This window comes from Mytilus edulis, chromosome 5, assembly GCF_963676685.1.
Source record: "Mytilus edulis chromosome 5, xbMytEdul2.2, whole genome shotgun sequence".
In the NCBI taxonomy this organism is placed as follows: Eukaryota; Metazoa; Mollusca; class Bivalvia; order Mytilida; family Mytilidae; genus Mytilus; species Mytilus edulis.
Genome location: NC_092348.1, coordinates 65,265,485 through 65,286,082, shown reverse-complemented (window position 1 = coordinate 65,286,082; position 20,598 = coordinate 65,265,485). Strand labels below are relative to the sequence as shown.

The 20,598-nt window shown below is 33.4% G+C and overlaps 1 protein-coding gene across 1 annotated transcript; it reads left to right on the top strand.

The window, feature by feature from the left end:
- The first annotated feature begins 1,983 nt into the window (after window positions 1-1,983).
- LOC139524243 (uncharacterized) lies at window positions 1,984-8,790 on the top strand. The gene is made up of 7 exons (XM_071318915.1): window positions 1,984-2,107; window positions 3,718-3,825; window positions 4,745-4,968; window positions 5,837-5,962; window positions 7,160-7,339; window positions 8,050-8,092; window positions 8,358-8,790. Exons 1-7 carry the CDS (start codon window positions 2,056-2,058, stop codon window positions 8,567-8,569), a joined length of 945 nt encoding a protein of 314 aa, XP_071175016.1. The 5' UTR covers window positions 1,984-2,055; the 3' UTR covers window positions 8,570-8,790.
- Window positions 8,791-20,598: the final 11,808 nt, after the last annotated feature.

Sequence of the window (20,598 nt, the reverse complement as noted above, 5' to 3'; positions counted from 1 at the left end):
CCCCGCAGATAAAGCCCCAAATAACATCGTTTTTGTGTGTAAAAGTCACTACATCAACTGCTTGATAAACGAATTAGGTACTGACAATTCACTTGGAAACTCAACATATACCCTCACGACACTTACCAAAGAGGAAATCCTGGATAATCATAGGTCTGTTCTATGTTCCTTTGGAATTTCAACCAAAGATGAAGAACTGGATCTTCCATCACTGTATTGGATACCTAAACTACATAAGTGTCCTTACAAACAACTGTATATTGCTGGGTCTTCCAAGTGCTCCACGAAACCTCTTTCTAAATTATTAACATCTATTTTATCAGCAATCAAAGACGGGCTTCGAAGTTATTGTGAAACTGCCTATTCTAGAGGTGGCGTGAATCAGATGTGGATACTTAAAAATTCAAAAGATCTTTTAGAGTACATACAATCTAACTCTCTTGTAACAGTATTAAAACATTTGACTTTTCTACTCTGTACACAAGTATTCCACATTCCAAACTAAAAGACAAATTGAAAGAGTTGGTATTACTTTGCTTCATAAAAAAGAATGGCCAACGTAGATACAAGTATCTTGTCTTAGGGAGGGATAAATCCTACTTTGTAAAGAATCACTCTTATTCATACAAAAAATTCTCTGAAACTGATATTATCAAGATGCTTGATTTCTTGATTGACAACATATTTGTTACGTTCGGAGGACGTGTTTTTCAACAGACTGTCGGCATTCCAATGGGAACAAACTGTGCCCCTCTACTCGCTGACTTGTTTCTTTATTATTATGAGGCTGACTTCATGCAGGAACTTCTTAGGAAGAAAGATAAGAAGTTAGCAATATCCTTTAACTCTACTTTCCGCTATATAGATGATGTTCTTTCACTAAACAATTCAAAATTTGGTGACTATGTGGAACGCATCTATCCAATCGAACTAGAGATAAAGGATACTACAGATACAGTTAAGTCGGCTTCATATCTTGACTTACATCTAGAAATTGACAATGAGGGTCGGTTGAAAACAAAACTTTACGACAACAGGGATGATTTCAGCTTTCCAATTGTGAACTTTCCATTTCTAAGTAGCAACATTCCAGCAGCACCTGCATACGGGGTATATATCTCCCAATTGATACGATATTCCCGTGCTTGCATTTCCTATCATGATTTTCTTGATAGAGGTTTGCTGCTCACAAGGAAGCTATTAAACCAAGAGTTCCAAATGGTGAAGTTGAAATCATCCCTTCGTAAATTTTACGGACGCCATCACGAGTTGGTTGACCGTTATGGAATAACCGTTTTACAAATGATATCGGATATGTTCCTTACGTCGTAACTACAATCCCCTTCCCTTTCATGAATATGACCTACCGAATTAGACTATTTACCGGATTTGTAATCACATAAGCAACACGACGGGTGCCATATATGGAGCAGGATCTGCTTACCCTTCCGGAGCACCTGAGATCACCCCTAGGTTTTGGTGGGGTTCGTGTTGTTTATTCTTTAGTTTTCTATGTTGTGTCGTGTGTACTATTGTTTTTCTGTTTGTCTTTTTCATTTTTAGCCATGGCGTTGTCAGTTTGTTTTAGATTTATGAGTTTGACTGTCCCTTTGGTATCTTTCGTCCCTCTTTTATTCAAAGACAAACAACAGTTGGTACTATGAATTGATACATTTATGGTGTTTTGAAGAAGAGTTTTGTTCGGTTTATAGGATATTCTTATGCTTCGTTTCGTCACCGATTTATTCTCAAAGAGTTAAGAGAAGAATGAAATGTTATTTTCTTTTCAACACCTTTACCGGATGCGAAGTCGATTCACACATTGTTAGCCATTATTAGAAAATTTCACAAAACAGAGCATGCATGAGATTATAAGCAGAAGAAAATTAATTTAAAAAGTTTGAACTACAGGCTTACACATATATAGTAGACTATTTCGTCCGGTCGTTATCTATTGTTTCGTAACCATAAGTTTATCATTGTAGATACACGTGTGTATACTATGATAAACTGTAAGCGCTGTCACCTGGTCAGTTTTGATATCATATATCAACAATGAAGATCCTTTTATTTTGTCTCCTATTTGGTCAACATTTTCGAATGAATGGTAAGTACTTACACTTTGTCTAGGAGAAAAAGCCATTACCCAGAAAACAAATTAACTATTGCAGGGCAAAAGGGTCTATTGTTTTGGATTTTTACACTTGGTAGAAACCGTTGTTGGAGGACTTTCAGTACCCGAGGGTATCACCAATGAAGCCAACAGTAGTTTACCGGTGTTCAAAAGTCATAAATCGATAAAAAGAAAACTATCCGGGTTAAAAAACAAAACCGTTGGAACCACATTAACTATAACAGGAAAAGAAAAGGACAACAGGAACACCTAAGTGCAACAAAAACAAAACACATAGAAACGAACTATTTGCTAACAACTGCCTTATTTATGACTTGGTTAGACCTGGTTTAATGGCTAGCCAAACCTCCCGCTTTATGACAATGTTAAAAATATCTACGTTGCAGAAATACAACACACACACACACATACGGACAAAACATTGATAACAGAGAAACTCAGGGATCGATACCGTTGCTGCGTAAGTCCCGGAGGGTATCGTCAGCCCAGTAGTCAGTACAGGTATTGACATGACTTATATGAAAATTTCTTTTTAATTTGTCCATTTTTAATTCTAAATCATGTTGTTGGCAAAAACAACCCTATAACCAACTAAAAGTGAGAATACTATCAAAATCTTGCGTTCAGTTTCATTAATATTATTTTTGAAATTTAAAGCATTTTGATATATGCATGGGATAAACTAAATATACTGTATGTACACATATTTTACTATGTTAAGCTTTAATTTTGTACGTGTTTAAAGCAATTACTTATTTAATATTGCTTCAGCTGCGGTTTGCACTAGAAAATTTCAAGGACATTAAGAAACGTTGACGTTGGATATAATATAAAAAATGTTGGAAGATTTAAAAATGAAGTTGGAAAACTCTTTAAAAGTTGGATGATTAAAAAAATATGCTCCAAAATTCCGAAGAGAAGTCGGATGCTACGGAAATTCAGAAAACTTAAACTTTGTCAAATATGTGAACAAGGAGGGTTTGTAATGTAGATCTTTGTCTATTATCTGTATTTCAAATGGCTATCTGCATTGCATCATTGTTAAAATTAGATAGTAAGTTATATTAATTTTCAAATCATATACATATTGACCTCTAGCTGGCTTCTGGTTATGTTTGTCATTGATTTTCTATCCCATTGGCATGCATATACGCAGAATCGGCTTATAAACGTAAACGATAAAAAAAATAATAGAACGAATAGCGGCCACAATAAATACCAAACTGTAAATTCATTATTATTCGTTGGATTCCAATTTTGTAGGGTTTCGGGGTTATCTGGATACAAGGAATTCAATTACAAATGTTCTATAAGAATTAATGTATGAAGATTTTTGGAAAAATAACACGAAATCATGTATCTCTGAAAGTGCACGTTTTCCTCAAACCTCAAAAATTGGTAGCCAAGAAAAAAAAACAACCAAAAAACACAGTACATGATATATTTATAATTATGTACCATTCTTCCAAGTCTTGACGGTAACCATAAAAGACTTGCACGTTAGTTATCGTTAGTAATAAGAATCACTGGTTCAGTACCCACCTTGTCAGCAACACGATGACGTGAATCTATTTTTATCACAGGTGGTGCAATGTATGTAGATAAAGGAAACCCTTATACTGACCAACCGTTGAAGGTCGGTGAACTGACAATTACCAAAACAGCACAGAAGAGTCCGCTACATACAAAAGGTAATCTTAACTTCATTTTTATTAGTAATTTACATAAGCACGAGGATGATTTAAAGTTAATTGTTATTAACAAGACACTTAATCGTCATGGTTATGCATGAAATAGTTGCATCTGGCCATGGACTAAAAGCAAGCATCCATCAAAGTAAATAGCCATTGATGGAAAAACAAGTTATGTTGTTTTTCCACAACCACTCTGATAAAAAACAAAACTGTTTTCAAGCAAATGATGAAAGAGTGCGACATCAATAGTAATGGAGAGAAAATATGTGTGACCAAGGCAACAAAAAATAGACAAAAAAACTCTCAAAACAAAAGCAACAAATAGTTCAAGCTTATTCTAGTAATATTTCAGTCAAAATCTCTTACTATAGACGCAGTGAATCATACGCGACACAACTAGTTTGATCCTCATCCTATTACCGGTATTATCTATCGGGAAAGCAATCGATCAAAAACAGATCCCTCATTGCTCCCGTTTTCTGATATGTTACGTGAACGGCATATTGAAACACACACACATTTGCTGTACATGATAGCCAAAACAATTGGTAGCCAAAGCAATCTGGAACACATATCACATATCATTTGGTATCTGTGGTACCGGTAGCCTGTAATATGATATGAGATTACGAACTAAACTCACGATTGCATGAATTTAATAAAAAAAAAAAAAAACAACCTGATGGCGTACCAAGTTCTTTTCAAGTGTATCAATATACATTGTTCCATAAAAAGCAGTACGGCCAATCGTCCAGATTACTTAAACTGTTCAATAAACTTTCTGCACGTATATGTTTTGCTTATAATAATTGATGGCATATATTTTAGCTTTTCGTTTTTTGAAATGTCATGTTAGTACAGTTCTATTGTGTTTGTGAGATTTTTAACATTTTGTTTACATGAATGCATATTGCAGTTTACTTTCCTCAAGAAGCTGGTACATATCCAGTAGTTGTATTCATTGGCGGCCTTAATGGATACATTTTGGTAGAATTGTACGAAACTGTACTATACAGAATTGCTTCGCATGGTTTTATTGTTTTTGGAATTGACTATCGGTTTCCTGCAGACAACGTTCAATTTGAGAAAGAGAATAACTTACAACAAGACATTTCAAAATTTTTTGACCAATATACATGGGTAAGTTAAAAAAAAAAACCACAGTTTTGATCATGTACACACATTTTTTGTAATTTTCACATTAAAGGTAGCCATGCGACAGATGACGAAACGGTTGGAAGGGAATAACCACCGGCACGTGTTTCTTTCCATGCATTGGAAGGTCGAATATCCATATAAAAAGACAATTGTTTCTATCCATTGGAAGGTTGACTATCCACATATATATATAGACAATTGTTTCTATCCATGGGAAGGTCGACTTACATGGATAGTCGATCTTCCCATGGATAGAAACAAAAGCCTGTAGTAGGAATAACCCCATACCGCCTGCGCCAAAAGTCCTGGAATGCGTGAAACCAGGATGCCAACCCGTCAACGAGAGAACAATTGAGATTACTAATTGTGCACAGCTTAATATGCCAGAAGATATAATCATAACTTGAAAATGCATATACCAGTATGCATAGATGGTTCAACTTATGATAATAATTGTTTGAAATTTCCATATGACCTTTACCATTTCCCCCTTGGGTTCAATGATTTACTTAGGCATGTAAAGTCAACTTTGAACCATGTTTACTTGGAGTAATTGTCAACTTTCTTTAGTCTATAAGATATTAATAAGGGCAACGCCAGTATGTGTAACACGACTCGAGTCATTTGACCTTTGCCTTCATGATTAAGTGGAAACACTTATATGGCCTCTTCGTTACTATGAGCAACAGCTCAACGTGATTTGGAATAGAGAATCGTTGTATACTTTACTAATGGCGATTATGCAGCTGAATGAAGTGTTTGTTGTCAGTGTTCACCCCAGCTTTTATGTAGTTTCTATATAATTATTCATAAATATGAACAAATATATAAACCAATATTTTATGTTTAGCTTCAGAATTATATGTCTAACAAAACAGTGGCTACTATAGCATGGAATACGACTGGTTTAGTTTGTCATTCTTCTGGTTGTGATGTTACTCTGAAGATGATCAAAGAAAAGCCAAAGTTATTCAAGGTATAAAGTATGTCTATACGATATGAATCATGTTATGATTGTGTATTGCTTATGTCATTGTCATTACAATATATTGGGAAGAAATGCACACAGTTTTATTATCGTTTAATATATAAATTTCTGCCAAAAGTCTTAAGTTCTTCTGGCTTTTTCGGTTTACTCCGTCAATAAAGAATCTATGAAATAGTTTAAGTCGAATTCAAAGATATAACTTCCTGAAAGGATACCTCTAAATCTGGTTAAACGATGTTTAACGTTCCCAAAATATTATACTTATAGACTTTGAAAACGCAATACACATACTGGGTGATTTAAAAAAAAATCATGATTGGTCTTTAGATAACTTCTATTCATACTTACCATACTTATTTCTAGTTAGAAAAAACAATATCTGACTTACCTGATGTTATTGAAAATACCGAACTATTGAAGTCGCACGAATTTCTTCGAGCGAAATTTGAAAACCAAAAATAGTTTTTTTTAAGTTTTTATTTTCTAAGTGAAACATCTCTTTATAATCCATACCCGCATTAAAATCAGTAAAAATTATTGCTTCTTGATAATGACGAGATAGAGCAATAAAAATATGAATCAAACCACAGGAATATTACAGACAGGAATACGTTAACGTGCTGTTGCCAGACAATTTCACGTCAGAAACTCCGTCTTGCTGTACTTACAGCAACGGTACAACCAGATTGGATTTGTTGATGGCCGTCCTTAACCAGAACAAAACAGAACTTAAAACATGCCCAATAGAATTGATAAACCTTTCTGGCAATCATTGTGGCAATAGTCACAGAAAGCCATTGCCTTCGACGGTAATACACCCACTGAAGGGTAAAACAAGCGTTTCCGTGTGGACTGCAAGGTTTAAACATTGAAAATGATGTAATCAATTCATCTTTTTAGGCAATGAAGAAATGAATGAAATTATGAAATTTATTGCTTTACATTTGTTTTTCAAAAATTGCATGTTTGAAATTGGAATTACATGTAAAAGAACATTCTTGTTGCCTTTTTAAAGTCCGTCAGTATATATTTATTATAATGAACGTGGCATGCAAACTTTTAAAACAAATGAAAAAAAATCAGTCTTAAAAAAGTTATTGTGTTTCCTTGATTTTATATGAAACAAAAGCAATTACTTGGACAAACAATTAAAGAAGAATACATTTAAGCTATTATATGTTTCAGTCCACTGTATTCCTAGAACCTTATAGTCAGGACGTCAAAGACAAAATCGACATTAAGATGCCAGCATTTATGTATGGAACACAACTGTCAGAGGAGGGAAATAAATGTGCAATTCCTGGTTATGACTACAATACATTTTATGACCTCTGGAGCTGTCCTAAAATAGTAATGAATGTTGCAGTAAGTAAATGTTATTCCTGGTTACGACTACAATACATTTTATGACCTCTGGAGCTGCCCTAAAATAGTAATGAATATTGCAGTAAGTAAATGTGATACATGTATGTGTTATTAATATCGCCAATTTATAAAATAAAAAATTTCAACAGGCGATTGGTGATTATTTGCAAATCATATTAATTCAAACGTTAACTAATTGATTACCCTAGTATTATTAATAATCAGATAGTTTTGATGTATTTTGGTAATCATATGTGTAATCAAGGTTTATAAGAATGCAGACTTCAAATTTAAGAAATATGCAATACTGGTTATTCCAAAGAAATGGTGACATAAAGAGGTTTGACCTTTTGCTATTGATAGTACTAGTATAACTTCCATGGTGATGGTACCAGCTTAGGACTTTTTTCGCGTTGCTAAGTGTTTAGTTTTCTATGTTGTGTTTTGTGTACTGTTGTTTGCCTGTTTGTAGTTTTCCTTTTTAGGCATTGCGTTGAAAAATTGAGGAGAAAAATAAAAGCTTACGTTATATTGAGAACCTAAATTTTACTTCTCTCAGGTTTTCCACTTGGTGAATTTAACGTCGTTATATAATATCTTAACCTTTTTCAAATTGATTTCTTTTTAACTGAAAGCACTGCCACACACATATTTTTTAAGAAATTACCATTTTGACTTTAAATATGATGTACAATGTTTTTGTATTATAGGACTTTGGTCACTGTGATATATTGGACCCTGAGCCTTGGGCTGGTAGGTGCCACCTTTTGTCATTTAAGTCAACAACAAAAAACATAATGGTTTTTCCGATAATAATGAAAGCTTTAACTTTCAAAAAAATCATTCATTGCAAATAATAACTACTAATTACATATATATCTTTGACCGCTTAGAAGTTCTTACATGCAAACTATATACGAATTATACGACTTATACAACCTTCTATTCACCAAATTGGACATAACTGATGTTTTCCAAGTCTTGTTTCCAACCCTTATATACTACCCTTTATTTACAGCATGTCGTGACGTCCACCATTGCAAGATAACAACGAATACAACCAAACTCCCAGAGTATCACGAATTCGTTCAGGGAGCAGTCAGTAGTTTCCTGGTCAACACACTACAGAACAGGACGGATGCTTTAAAGTACATTACACAGAAACTATTGATTCCATTGAATTTGTTGGAACTAAAAACTGATCTCAACTGTACCAAAAGCTTAAACTAGTTCAAATAGTTTACTGTATTGTGAAAAATATTTAATGTTCAGATTCAATGAAACTTTTCATCAGCATTTACGTTAGGATAATAAAATTTTGATATGTTGAAGAGGCGAATCTGTAATTTATGTATTATAATTACATGAATATTTAACTGAATAATATAATCTGTCTTTTATGTATCATGCTTATAGGAATATCAATCTGAATAAAATATCTGTGGATAGTACTGTTATATTTTGTTTTAGTGTAATACATACATAATATATTAACCGATAAATGTAAAAATCTATGTTGCAATCATAGTTATTTTTTTCAACCTTGCGGGTACTGGAATTTTGCCACTATTACGGTTCCAGTATGCTCTTCATATATTGGGAACAAAATTATGTTAGCTTGCAGTTATCTAAGGTCTCAAATATTGAAAGTGTAAAGATGTGAGCTGAAATGCATAAAACCAAAAATATTAAGATATCTACTCATATTACTAATTTATCGTATGACATATAGAACAAGAATGTGTCCCAAGTTCACGAATGCCCCATCCGCACTAAATATGTTCAGTGGACCGTGAAATTGAGGTAAAATATCTAATTTGGCGTTAAAATTAGAAAGATCATATCATAGGGAACATGTTTACTAAGTTTCAAGTTGATTGGACTTCCACTTCATCAAAAACTAAATCTACCAAAAACTTTAAACTGAAGCGGAACATACGGACGAATGGACGCACACACCAGAAAACATAAATGGGGGATAATAAATGGGGCAAAAAAATGGGGAATAAAATCCGTCCGTTCGAAACAAAACTTAAGCAGTTTTATGCATATCAGCCCTGTATCATACCAGTTTCGTCTTTGTGTTCATTCTGTGAACACAGTATATCTGTGTCACCATCTTAGTGCTTGTTTTCTGAACAAAAAATATCAATGTCTTCATCATAGTGTCATCGTTTTAAAAGAAAGTTCGTTTTATTCTTTTAAATTTTAAAATTAAAGTTACCCACGATCTTTTAAATGATATCTTATTGTAAATGGTTTTGCTTGTTTTTGACAGCACGACGATCATACCAATTGGGAATAAAAAAAACTATGAGTCGAATAATTCAAAACACTACTTTGGCCAAATAAAAAAAAGGACTAAAACAGTCCAAAAAGATTATTGGGTCTGTAATAGCTCATTGTCAATCATATAACATCACTTTATTATTTGTGAACTGTACATTGTAAATAAATACAGAAACATTTTTTTTGTTATTGTTTTATCGATTTCAGATTTAAAAATTTCAAAGTATTAAAAATGAGTTGTTGATCCATTAAGTTTTTCTCAGCAACAATCTTATAGCGAACAGAATTATGCAATTTATAACTCAATTCAACTTCATATGTTTATTTAATCAATTCGTCAATAGACGTGGATGTTTGTCTCTTCTTTTATATGGCTTCGTCTACTTCACGATGAAAACATGGGTGGTTGTGTCTGAAAACATAAATAAAAAGTCTATTTTTTATTCACAGCGTCATTTGTTAACCTATGTATACTATACTCAACAGAAATATCCAATCGAATGTGGTATGAGTGCCAATGAGACAACTCTCCATCCACGCCACAATTAAAAGTAAACAATTATAGGTAAAAAAACAAACAAAAAAAACCCAAAAAGGTCAAGGTGGTCTTCGAAACGGAACCAGGCTCACACCGAACAACAAGCTAAAAAGGGCCCCCAAAATTACTAGTGTAAAACCATTCAGGACTTAGGACAGGTGCAAACAATTACAGCGGGATCAAGTCCGTATATTCCGACATGTACAGCGTTAGAATTAACCCATTCAAATTCAAAATATAATAAAGATATTTAAAAAAATTAAATATGTAACTATAATTTCAGCAATGATTTTATGATTTGGTTATTAAATACAGATGCAACTCTTCCATTTATCGTTGATCTTTTTGGTTTATTTTGTTGTTTAGAACATACTCGTTCTTAACCAGTTTCACAGTCTCTCCTGGTAATGGTCCCTGATGTTGTTTAGATACTAGAGTGTGTTGTGCTTAGTGTTCAAAACTCTGAACGATTTATGAACAACTTAATCCGTATAACTCGTTTTACTTTTTTCTACGATTGATTGGTGTAATACGCTTAATACCTTTACTTTTGTGCTGAATCAAGAGCCATTGTAGTCTCTCAGGTCTTTCGAAAGGATGTTGTGCAAATCTAAATTAATATATATAAAAAAGAAGATGTGGTATGGTTGCCAACGAGACAACTCTCCACAAGAGACCAAATGACATAGAAATCAACAACAATGAGCAAAGCCCATATCGCATAATTAGCTATAAAAGGCCCCGAAATGACAAATGTGAAACAATTCAAACGAGAAAACCAACGGCCTAATTTATGTAAAACAAATTGAACGAAAAACAAATATGTAACACATAAATAAACGACAACCACTGAATTACAGGCTCCCCATGACTTGGGACAGGCACATACATACTGATGGCGGGGTTGAACATTTCAGTGGGATCCCAACCCTTCCCCTAAACAGGATACGAAAGTTTTATTTTGATTCGGTTCACATTTTACAATACAAACATAAGCTCTTAGGCGCTTTTTATCGAATATAAAACAACATAAACACAACATTAAAACACACAATATGCAGACAATAGTGTAACAGTGCAACATAAGAACACATGATGGACGTGGCTCGGTATTTGTGTATCCCAACAACAAAAAGACACTAAGCATGCTCTATGAATATTGATTTTGAATAAATTATGAAAGGAATTCGCAATCAACAGTAATCACTTCGTATTATTTTCTATAACTTCCATGCAATGGCAGGTTCAGAAGTTTTTATAAAAGGGGTGGGGAGCGGGCACTTCTTGTCATTAGTGGGGCCCCGCTTAGTCATGCTACAGTGATTCGTTAAATAATCAACCAAATGTTTTTATACAAAAGGGGGTGGGCACCCTTCCCCGCCTAAATTTGCCTCTGGGATAACCACATACCTGCAGCCGTGAACAGTCCATGACCGTTTTGAACCCTACATCTACATCTACATGATACGTCGCAATCTCCAAATTCACAGCCAATTCCATCACATAGATCACTACATCTTGCTAAATCATCAGAAGTCTCACAAGTAGCTGGTCTGTGACTGGTCATGCATTCAACAGGCTGAAATACTAAAGTAACAAACCATCGTCTTAATTTTGTGTATACATTTACTGAAATAAAAACTACAATCGAATCAAACTGAAACATTTAGGTTCCACTTACCTGCCAAAATAACCAAAAGTGAAAAATATACTGGTTTCATATTTACGTATATTAAAATAATAACTAAAAATCGAAACTTTATACAACACAGGCATAAACTTAGAAATACATAAAGTATAATATTATTATATAATAAGAAGTAGTTTTATTTCGTTTTTATGTTGCATAAATCAATTTCCACAATGTTTACTTGCTAATATTTTATACGTATTGTAATATTAATTCTGTTGCTATTAAAATCACATTAAACTTTGACGCCTGTACCATATGTGTCTTTATCAATAAATACGGCTAAAGACTTTAAATCTATTCATTGCGAAGAAAACTGATAGTATTTCGAAAAATTCAAAGTTTTGTAAATAGTAAAATTTAGTTGAAAATGTAAATTGCTGTTATACATGTATCTAAATGCTAAATAACAACTGATATTTGCTTTATTCATATATACAGTCCGCCAAAAGTTAAGCACCACCTACTTTTATTGCATTGATTTTTTTTCAAATTTAAAAAATCAATTATTCCTCGAAAAATAGAAAACAATCATATAGCAATTTTGCTAATGTATACCATAAACAAACCACAAATATAATTTTGGTCACTTATGAAGGTTCTATGCATGTAGGTTTTTCGTTCATAGAAATAGTGTAAATTACACAATTCATAAACGGAATTTAAGTTTCACTGTGATTTTATTTTTTTACAACAATTAATCACCCAATATCATTCAAATTTTCTACACATAATCTTTGGTATGTTCGGCAAATTTAATGTCAATATTTGAGTCAATGTGTAAAAACCTCTCTTCCGGTACAGTTTCATAACACGACGTATCATTCTCGGTACAAGCCTTCAAAACTTGAGTTGCATTAAACAACAAATGCCTCTTTTAAATCGACAAATTTTTGTAAAGGTGGATCTCTGCGATAGAGATTTCCGACACTGGCATCTCAGACATGTTTGATAGGGTTTATGTATGGTGTCAAGGAAGGCCAAAAATTAGTGTAAATGGCTGGTTGCTCTTTGGACTCGGTTAAAATTCTTGCCCTGTGTGATATAGCGTTGTCATTCAGGTACAAGGGTCTTGGCAATGTTGACGCAAGTGGGGTATTATTAAAATGAGGGACTACAATGTTTTAAGGCACCAAATCTCTGTATGTCTGTCCGTTTATGTTACCCTGCAGAATATGCATACCCAGCTTATAACGGTATTAGAAGCAACCCCGTACTAGAACACCACCAGCACTGAATGCAGTCCTTGTGCGAACATTGGTTTTGGTCATTTTCCCCCCGCGAAATTCGTATTATGGCGTCTTCTGGCAGTAAAGGAAACTGACTCCCATCTGACCAATGAGTGTTTCGTCAGGTTCTTATGTTCAAGCATAGATGGTCATTTATCCAATTTAAACCTGACGGTATAGTGTCCCTATACACCACGACTTGCTCTTCGTTTGCCTCTATGAAGTCGACGGACCAATGTACGAACATTAACATGACCACCTGGAGAAACAGTGTATTTGTAAACGCGCAGATGACCTTTGATAAAAGGTTGCTTGACTGATTTATCGGAGTTCAATCTTTTTGGTCGTAATGAATTTTCTTAGTGTATGTTAAAGGTAATTCATAACACCAAACATTAAATATTTTTTTGCAATAGTTAAAAAATATTGTCAGTTATATTTCGGTGGTGCTTAACTTTTGGCGGACTGTATACATTGTATATGAACATAGATATATAAACCCATTACATCTAAAATAGGACGTACACTCTAGATCTTCAGTTCGAATTCGTGAACATTGTCTTTGGCTGTGCACATATGCATGGTTGCACGCGTTGATCTATGCATAGTGATATACATGGTGTATCATTAAAGCACTTTCTAGTTTCTGCTTGTGGGCGGGGCTTTTATAGTCACATGATCATACAAATGGATTTCAGTTATTCACTATATAAAACTTTTAAAGTTAGTTTTTGCATAGTTTATCTTCCAAAAAAGTACTTGTATAAATGTCATCAAAAATGTCAGAGCTTTCTGATAAATTCTTTAAAAAAAACTTCCAAAACTGAAACAATTACGAATAGGAAATCAATTGCGTGGGTGTATACTCTGATTGGTTGATATTGACTACCTCTGGTTTTGATTCCATTTTTCGATAGGTAAATAAAACACTAACATACCGTATTGTTGTTCCATTCGCTCTTTGAATTCACCCCTTTTGTGTCGAATGTTCATAACATTGATTTCTCTATAAAGCAGTTGTTCTAACCATGGAAGTATAATACTTCCATGTTCTAACAATACTTGGTATGAATTTGATGGATAAGATACTATAACAAATCAATAAAGAACATTTGTTTAATATAACGTAAATTTGCTTATGAAATCATAATCAGAAACAGTAATGCTATCTTTTGTACTGAGACACTATAGCAGTTTTTGTCAATAATACTTTGTTTTGAAAATATTCTTTAAATAAACGTAAAATCAGATTATACAAAAAATAATACATAGGTTTATACTTTTAACAAGCTTGAACAAAATCGTCGGATCTTTTTATTAGCATTTTTCTATAACTTCGTGTTTAAGAATTTAACATCATTATGAATTAATCAAATCTAATTTTTCATTAAAAAACAGAAAAGAAACCACAATTTTTAACAAAGTGTACGACTGATTTACATTTGAACTTTGTGTATACGTGCATATGTAAATATATATTCGACTTTTTATATTGATATGGTCATGGTCATATTCAGATGAGGTTCAGGCTGTGTCATTATCACATTAAGATGAGGTTCATAGTGTGTCATAGTCACATTTACATGAGGTTCATAAGGTCATGGACATATTCAGATGAGGTTCAAGTTGTGTCATTATCACATTTAGATTAGGTTCATAGTGTGTCATTGTCACATTAAGATGAGGTTCATAAGGTCATGGTCATATTCAGATGAGGTCCAGGCTGTGTCATTATCACATTAAGATGAGGTTCATAGTGTGTCATAGTCACATTTAGATGAGGTTCATAACGGGTCATGGTCACATTCAGGTGAGTTTCATAGTGTCATAGTCACATCAAGATGAGGTTCATAAGGTCATGGTCATATTCAGATGAGGTTCAGGCTGTGTCATTATCACATTAAGATGAGGTTCATAGTGTGTCATAGTCACATTAAGATGAGGTTCATAACGGGTCATGGTCACATTCAGGTGAGTTTCATAGTGTCATAGTCACATTAAAATAAGTTTCATAGTTTCATAGTAACATCAAAATGAGGTTCATATTATTCAATTATCACAAAACTATTGGTTCATAGTGTCATAATCACATTACGATAATGTTCATAGTGTGTCATAGTCACATTAAGATGAAACTCAAAGTGTCATAATCACATTAGGATGAGATTAATAGTGTCCATAGTCACATTAAAATGCGTGCATCATAGTGAGCCATAATCACATTAATATGAGGTTAGTAGTGTACTATTTTCACATTAAGATGAGGTTAATAATGTCCATAGTCACACTAAGATGCGTATACCATAGTGTGCCATAATCACATTAAGATGAAGTTCATAATGTGTCATTGTCACATTAAGACGAGGTTATATGGTCATAGTCAAATTAAGATGAGGTTCAGAGTGTGTCATTGTCACATTAAGATGGGGTTCATTGTGTGTCATTGTCACATTAAGATGGGGTTCATTGTGTGTCATTGTCACATTAAGATGAGGTTCATATGGTCATAGTCCAATTAGGATGAGATTCATTGTGTGTCATTGTCACATTAAGATGAGGTTCATATGGTCATATATATAGTCCAATTAGGATGAGGTTCATATGGTCATAGTCCAATTAAGATGAGGTTCAGAGTGTGTCATTGTCACATTAAGATTAGGTTCTTTTGGTCATGGTCACATTTAGGTGAGGTTCATTGTGTGTCATTATAACCTTAATATGAGTTTCATAGTGTGCCACAGTCAAATTAATATGAGGTTCATAGTGTGCCACAGTCACATTAAGATGGGGTTCATAATGTGTGATAGTCACATTAAGATGCGGTTCATACTGTGTGATAAGCACATTAAGAGGAGGTTCATAGTGTGTGATAGTCACATTAAGATGATGTTCATAGTGTGTCATTGTCACATTAAGATGAGGTTCATAGTATGCCATAGGCATTGTCACATTAAGATAAGGTTCATAGTGTGTCAGAGTCACATTAAAATGAGGTTCATAGTATACCATTGTCACAATAACACGTGGCGAGGTTAAGATGATTTTTAAAGAACTGAACTCAAATTCGATCAATGTAATAAAACAATTACACATAATGAATTATATCAAGAGTTTAGATTAACTATTATATCAATAGTTCAAACGACGAAACATTGGTACAAGATAACCAATCTTAGTCTATACATTATCAATTAACGTTCGCAGCTATGAGTACCTGCTCGTGTTATTTTGATTATATACAAATACAACAAAAAATGTAATTATTATAATATATACACTTGTTGAATATTTACAAATTATTATTCCTGTTTAATCTGTGAGTGAAACAAGTTGATGATAAGTACCCATTACTATTTAATGAGGCTGTTATGTTAACCCTCATGACTGTCTTCTCTGTACCTATGTATTTGGTGATGAGAATAAAGATATATATATACTGTAAAGTACATGTATTCTTATCCGTATATTTTTGTGACAAGAAAAATATTAAATTATTAATGGAAAAAACTTTACTTTTGAATATTGTCTGATTTGTCATGTTAAATCTAGAGAACTTTGAGAATATTAAAACGAGAGTGTCCAATTTGTGGAAATCGGAAAAAGAGTTAATGACGTTGTGTCAAGTTAATTTACTTAATGCATGTATAATAAGACTTTGGTTGACGTGCTTTATATGCTCAAGCATTGTAATTAAGATAGATAACTGCAAACATCATAGGTAAGCGGAGTTAAACTTAATATAAATCTATACTACTAAATGAATAGAGTTGAAATTGGGTATCGCGTTTTCTTCTTTCACATAAAATCCACAAATCTATACTATTAAACGAGAAGACCTCATTTTGTGTGTCGCTTCTCTTCCTTCCACAATAAATCAATCATCATGCCTCTGTGTCCTATAGGTAACATGCATAGTCGCATTTGTCATCCATACTTATGATTATTCAGATTGAATTATTTTGGGAGAAAAACGACAAAAAATTAGTCCGGATATGAGTCCGTCATCAGACTAAATTTTAGTCATAGATAGGACTTCCGGTTTGAAACATGCACAAATACAACCAATCGTATGATAGATAACAAAAATGAAAAATAAATAAGCCAATCAGAGCGTTCTCAATATCATGGTGTTAGATCGCAAGAACCACAACTATTATACATCCTTATAGAGGACAATTATTTTTCGCGTTTATCTACATGTAAACTACGATTATACTACTTTAATATATATAGAGACTCTCTGTATTCTGTCTACTGTTTTCTTTGAAGTGTTTACTATCTAAGGGGTCATACCAGTTGCATATATATTAAAATAAGTAAAACATGTGACACAAGTACAACCAATCGTATGATAGATAACAAAAATGAAAAATAAATAAGCCATTCAGAGCGTTCTCCATATCATGGTGTTTAGATCGCAAGAATCACAACTATTATACCTCCTTAGAGAGGACAATTATTTTTCGCGTTTCATATCATGGTGTTTAGATCGCAAGAACCACACTTATTATACCTCCTTAGAGAGGAGAACTATTTTCGGCGTTTATCTACATGTAAACTACGATTATACTACTTTAATATATAGAGACTCAAAGTGGAAAGGGATTAATATAAGTTGCAAAACTTGTTTCCCAATCCACTATAAATAAATATGTTTAAACTAGAGACTCTCTGTATTCTGTCAGGGACTTTCTATGTTAGTAAAGAAAGTCCCTGATTCTGTCTACTGTTTTCTCTGAAATGTTTACTATTTAAGGGGTCATACGACTTGCATATATATTAATAAATAAAATATGCTCAACTTCATCTAAAACTACCTTGACTAAAAACTTTAACCTGAAGCGGAACAGACGGACGGACGGAGGGACGGACGGACGGACGACCGAACGAACGGATGCACAGACTAGAAAACATAATGCCCATAAATGGGACATCAAAATTTATGGTTGAAAGGGAAAATAGTGATTTGGCAAAAATGAAAGTAAGGTAGAGATTAGAGGGAGGCAGGGCTTTTTTCGGGGCGTCGGGATGGGGTGTTTTAAGCTCGGGTTTTGGGGATTGATCCTTACGGAATCCGGGAATATATTTTTCGATTTCGGGATTTCGGGATATGAATTTCTTTAAATTCTGCATCTCGGGATTTCATGATTTTAAGCCTGGGATTTCGGGATCAGGACCCCTCCGACCACCCCTCAAATTAACCTAAGTCGGTCTTAGACATTTATACATGATTCATATCCTACCATTGGTATGTTAATAAGGCTCCCAAAAGAAAAGGCACTGATTGATTGTCCTAGAAGCAAATTTCATTAGACTAATAATGGTCTATTGATAAGCAGTTACATTTATTTCATGTTTGAAACGGCGCACATTTTTAATTTGATTTGACTTTTACCAAAAGAGGCATTGTAGCAAAGGAGAAGAATAATTGTGGTCTGAGGCCAGAAACACGAAAATAATTGAATTTAACAGAAAGGAAACAAATATCGGACTTTGGAAAAAGGGAGAGGGCTTTTGATACCTTTTATGAAATTCTCCATACATAATATCTTTTACAAAAAATCATCCTACAACAGTTCACAAGCTGTATATGCCCGCGATTTCGCGAGTGTGTTCTAGTATTGTTTTATATCACAAAGGGGTAATGACCAGCGAAGTTTATTATGTGTTCATTTCAGGACCTTGGGGAGGGGGATATTTGGGGGTTAATCGGAAAATATTGACCTATACTGAAACACTAAAGTGATGTATATTCCTTTGACGCTCTATATTACTTTATTTTTATACGTGAAGAGCTTTTCCTTCCGGGAAAAGCACCAATTCAACATGTGAAAAGGATTGGGGATTACTTCAATTTTCAAAATGCGGCTGGAATATTACCCATCCCCATTCATAAATGCGACCCACCCCATTTATATATTAATACATAAAATTTTCAGCCCACTCATGACATATATGGGGGTGGTTCTGAGCACGGAAACACCAGAAATTCGGTCGGATCCAGGATTTAATGTGGGAGATATGGTTCTGCGAAGCGGAGCATGTTACGAAATAATTTTGGGTAAATTAGCAAAAATTTTCCTGCCGTCATCATTTCCGCTTTGTCTGCAAGCATTTTACTAGAGTTATCATACGTCATTCAAAAATCATTTATCGTTTAGTTGTCCTTCTTGTCGCGTAAAGATACTTTTCTTTGACTTATCATCAGAATATATATTTATGACAATTTTGTACATTTTAATGGTGTCTTCCCGATTGTCCCACTTTTTGAAATTACAGGTAAAAAGTAATGAAATTTTGTGGGACAATCGGGAACATGTTTGTGGGGCAATTGGGAAGTTCAAATGTGGGACAATTGGGAATTGTTTTGATAGTGATGAGTAGCATATATTACAGGTTACTAATCAGTGTAAATTATAAAATATTCAAAAATAAAACGAACAAAAGATAATATTAACATATTTTAGTCTTAGATGCATATTTTTTTTAAATACATGTAGTTATTATTGGCTCTGAACTAGCTGTCAGTAATTTTGTGAATAATCTCAGATTTGTACTTAGTGTCTTTGTTGTGGGGATGTATAATTAGTCGACCACGTTCACTCTGTATCTTTTTTTATATGCATTTCTGTTTGTATCCATTGATTATTTTCAGCGGTTTTGTGTCGAAGTTTTAAGAGAAAATATTGAAAAAAAAAAATAAACGCGATCTTTTTGTTTTTGTCTAGTCAAAATGTCACAAAACGCCGTTTTTTTACATTTTTGTTACAAGTATGATAAGTTATATTATACAGTTTTGGAGGGGGGAAAATTTGAAATTATAATAGCAGAAAAAATACTATATAACATTAAAATCTACTGTTCAGGGATTTTTTTGAACCCATTTTCGATCACATGTCGGAAGTATTAACGACACAGTCAGCAACTACTTTTGTCTAGTCATAATGTCACACCATGCTTTTTTACTTGTTTTGACGTTACGTTCTGTAAAACTTGACATGTAGTGCCTAACGTAGAAAATTGCGGAAGCCTTTACGTGCCATGCTAATTAACTTTTTCCAATTTGATATAACGAATTATGAATTTTATATAACAGATTATGAATTTGATATAACAAATTATGAATTTGATATAACAAATTATGAATTTGATATAACAAATTATGAATTTGATATAACAAATTATGAATTTGATATAACAAATTATCAATTTGATATAACAGATTATCAATTTGGTAGAACCAATTATCAATTTGATATCACAGATTATCAATTTGATATAACAAATTATCAATTAGAAATAACAAATTGTCAATTTCTCTACCAATAGTATGATTTAATTATAATAATGAGATTGGTTGAAACATGCGTAACCCAAATTGGCGCATTTTTTGTGTATTGATTCATTGTTTATCTGACGTCCAGCGACAAATATGTCATTGAATGCTTATTCAAAACTTTCTTAACAGGTTTAATGTTTCTGAAACCCTCTCCCTCCCCTTTTATCTATTATT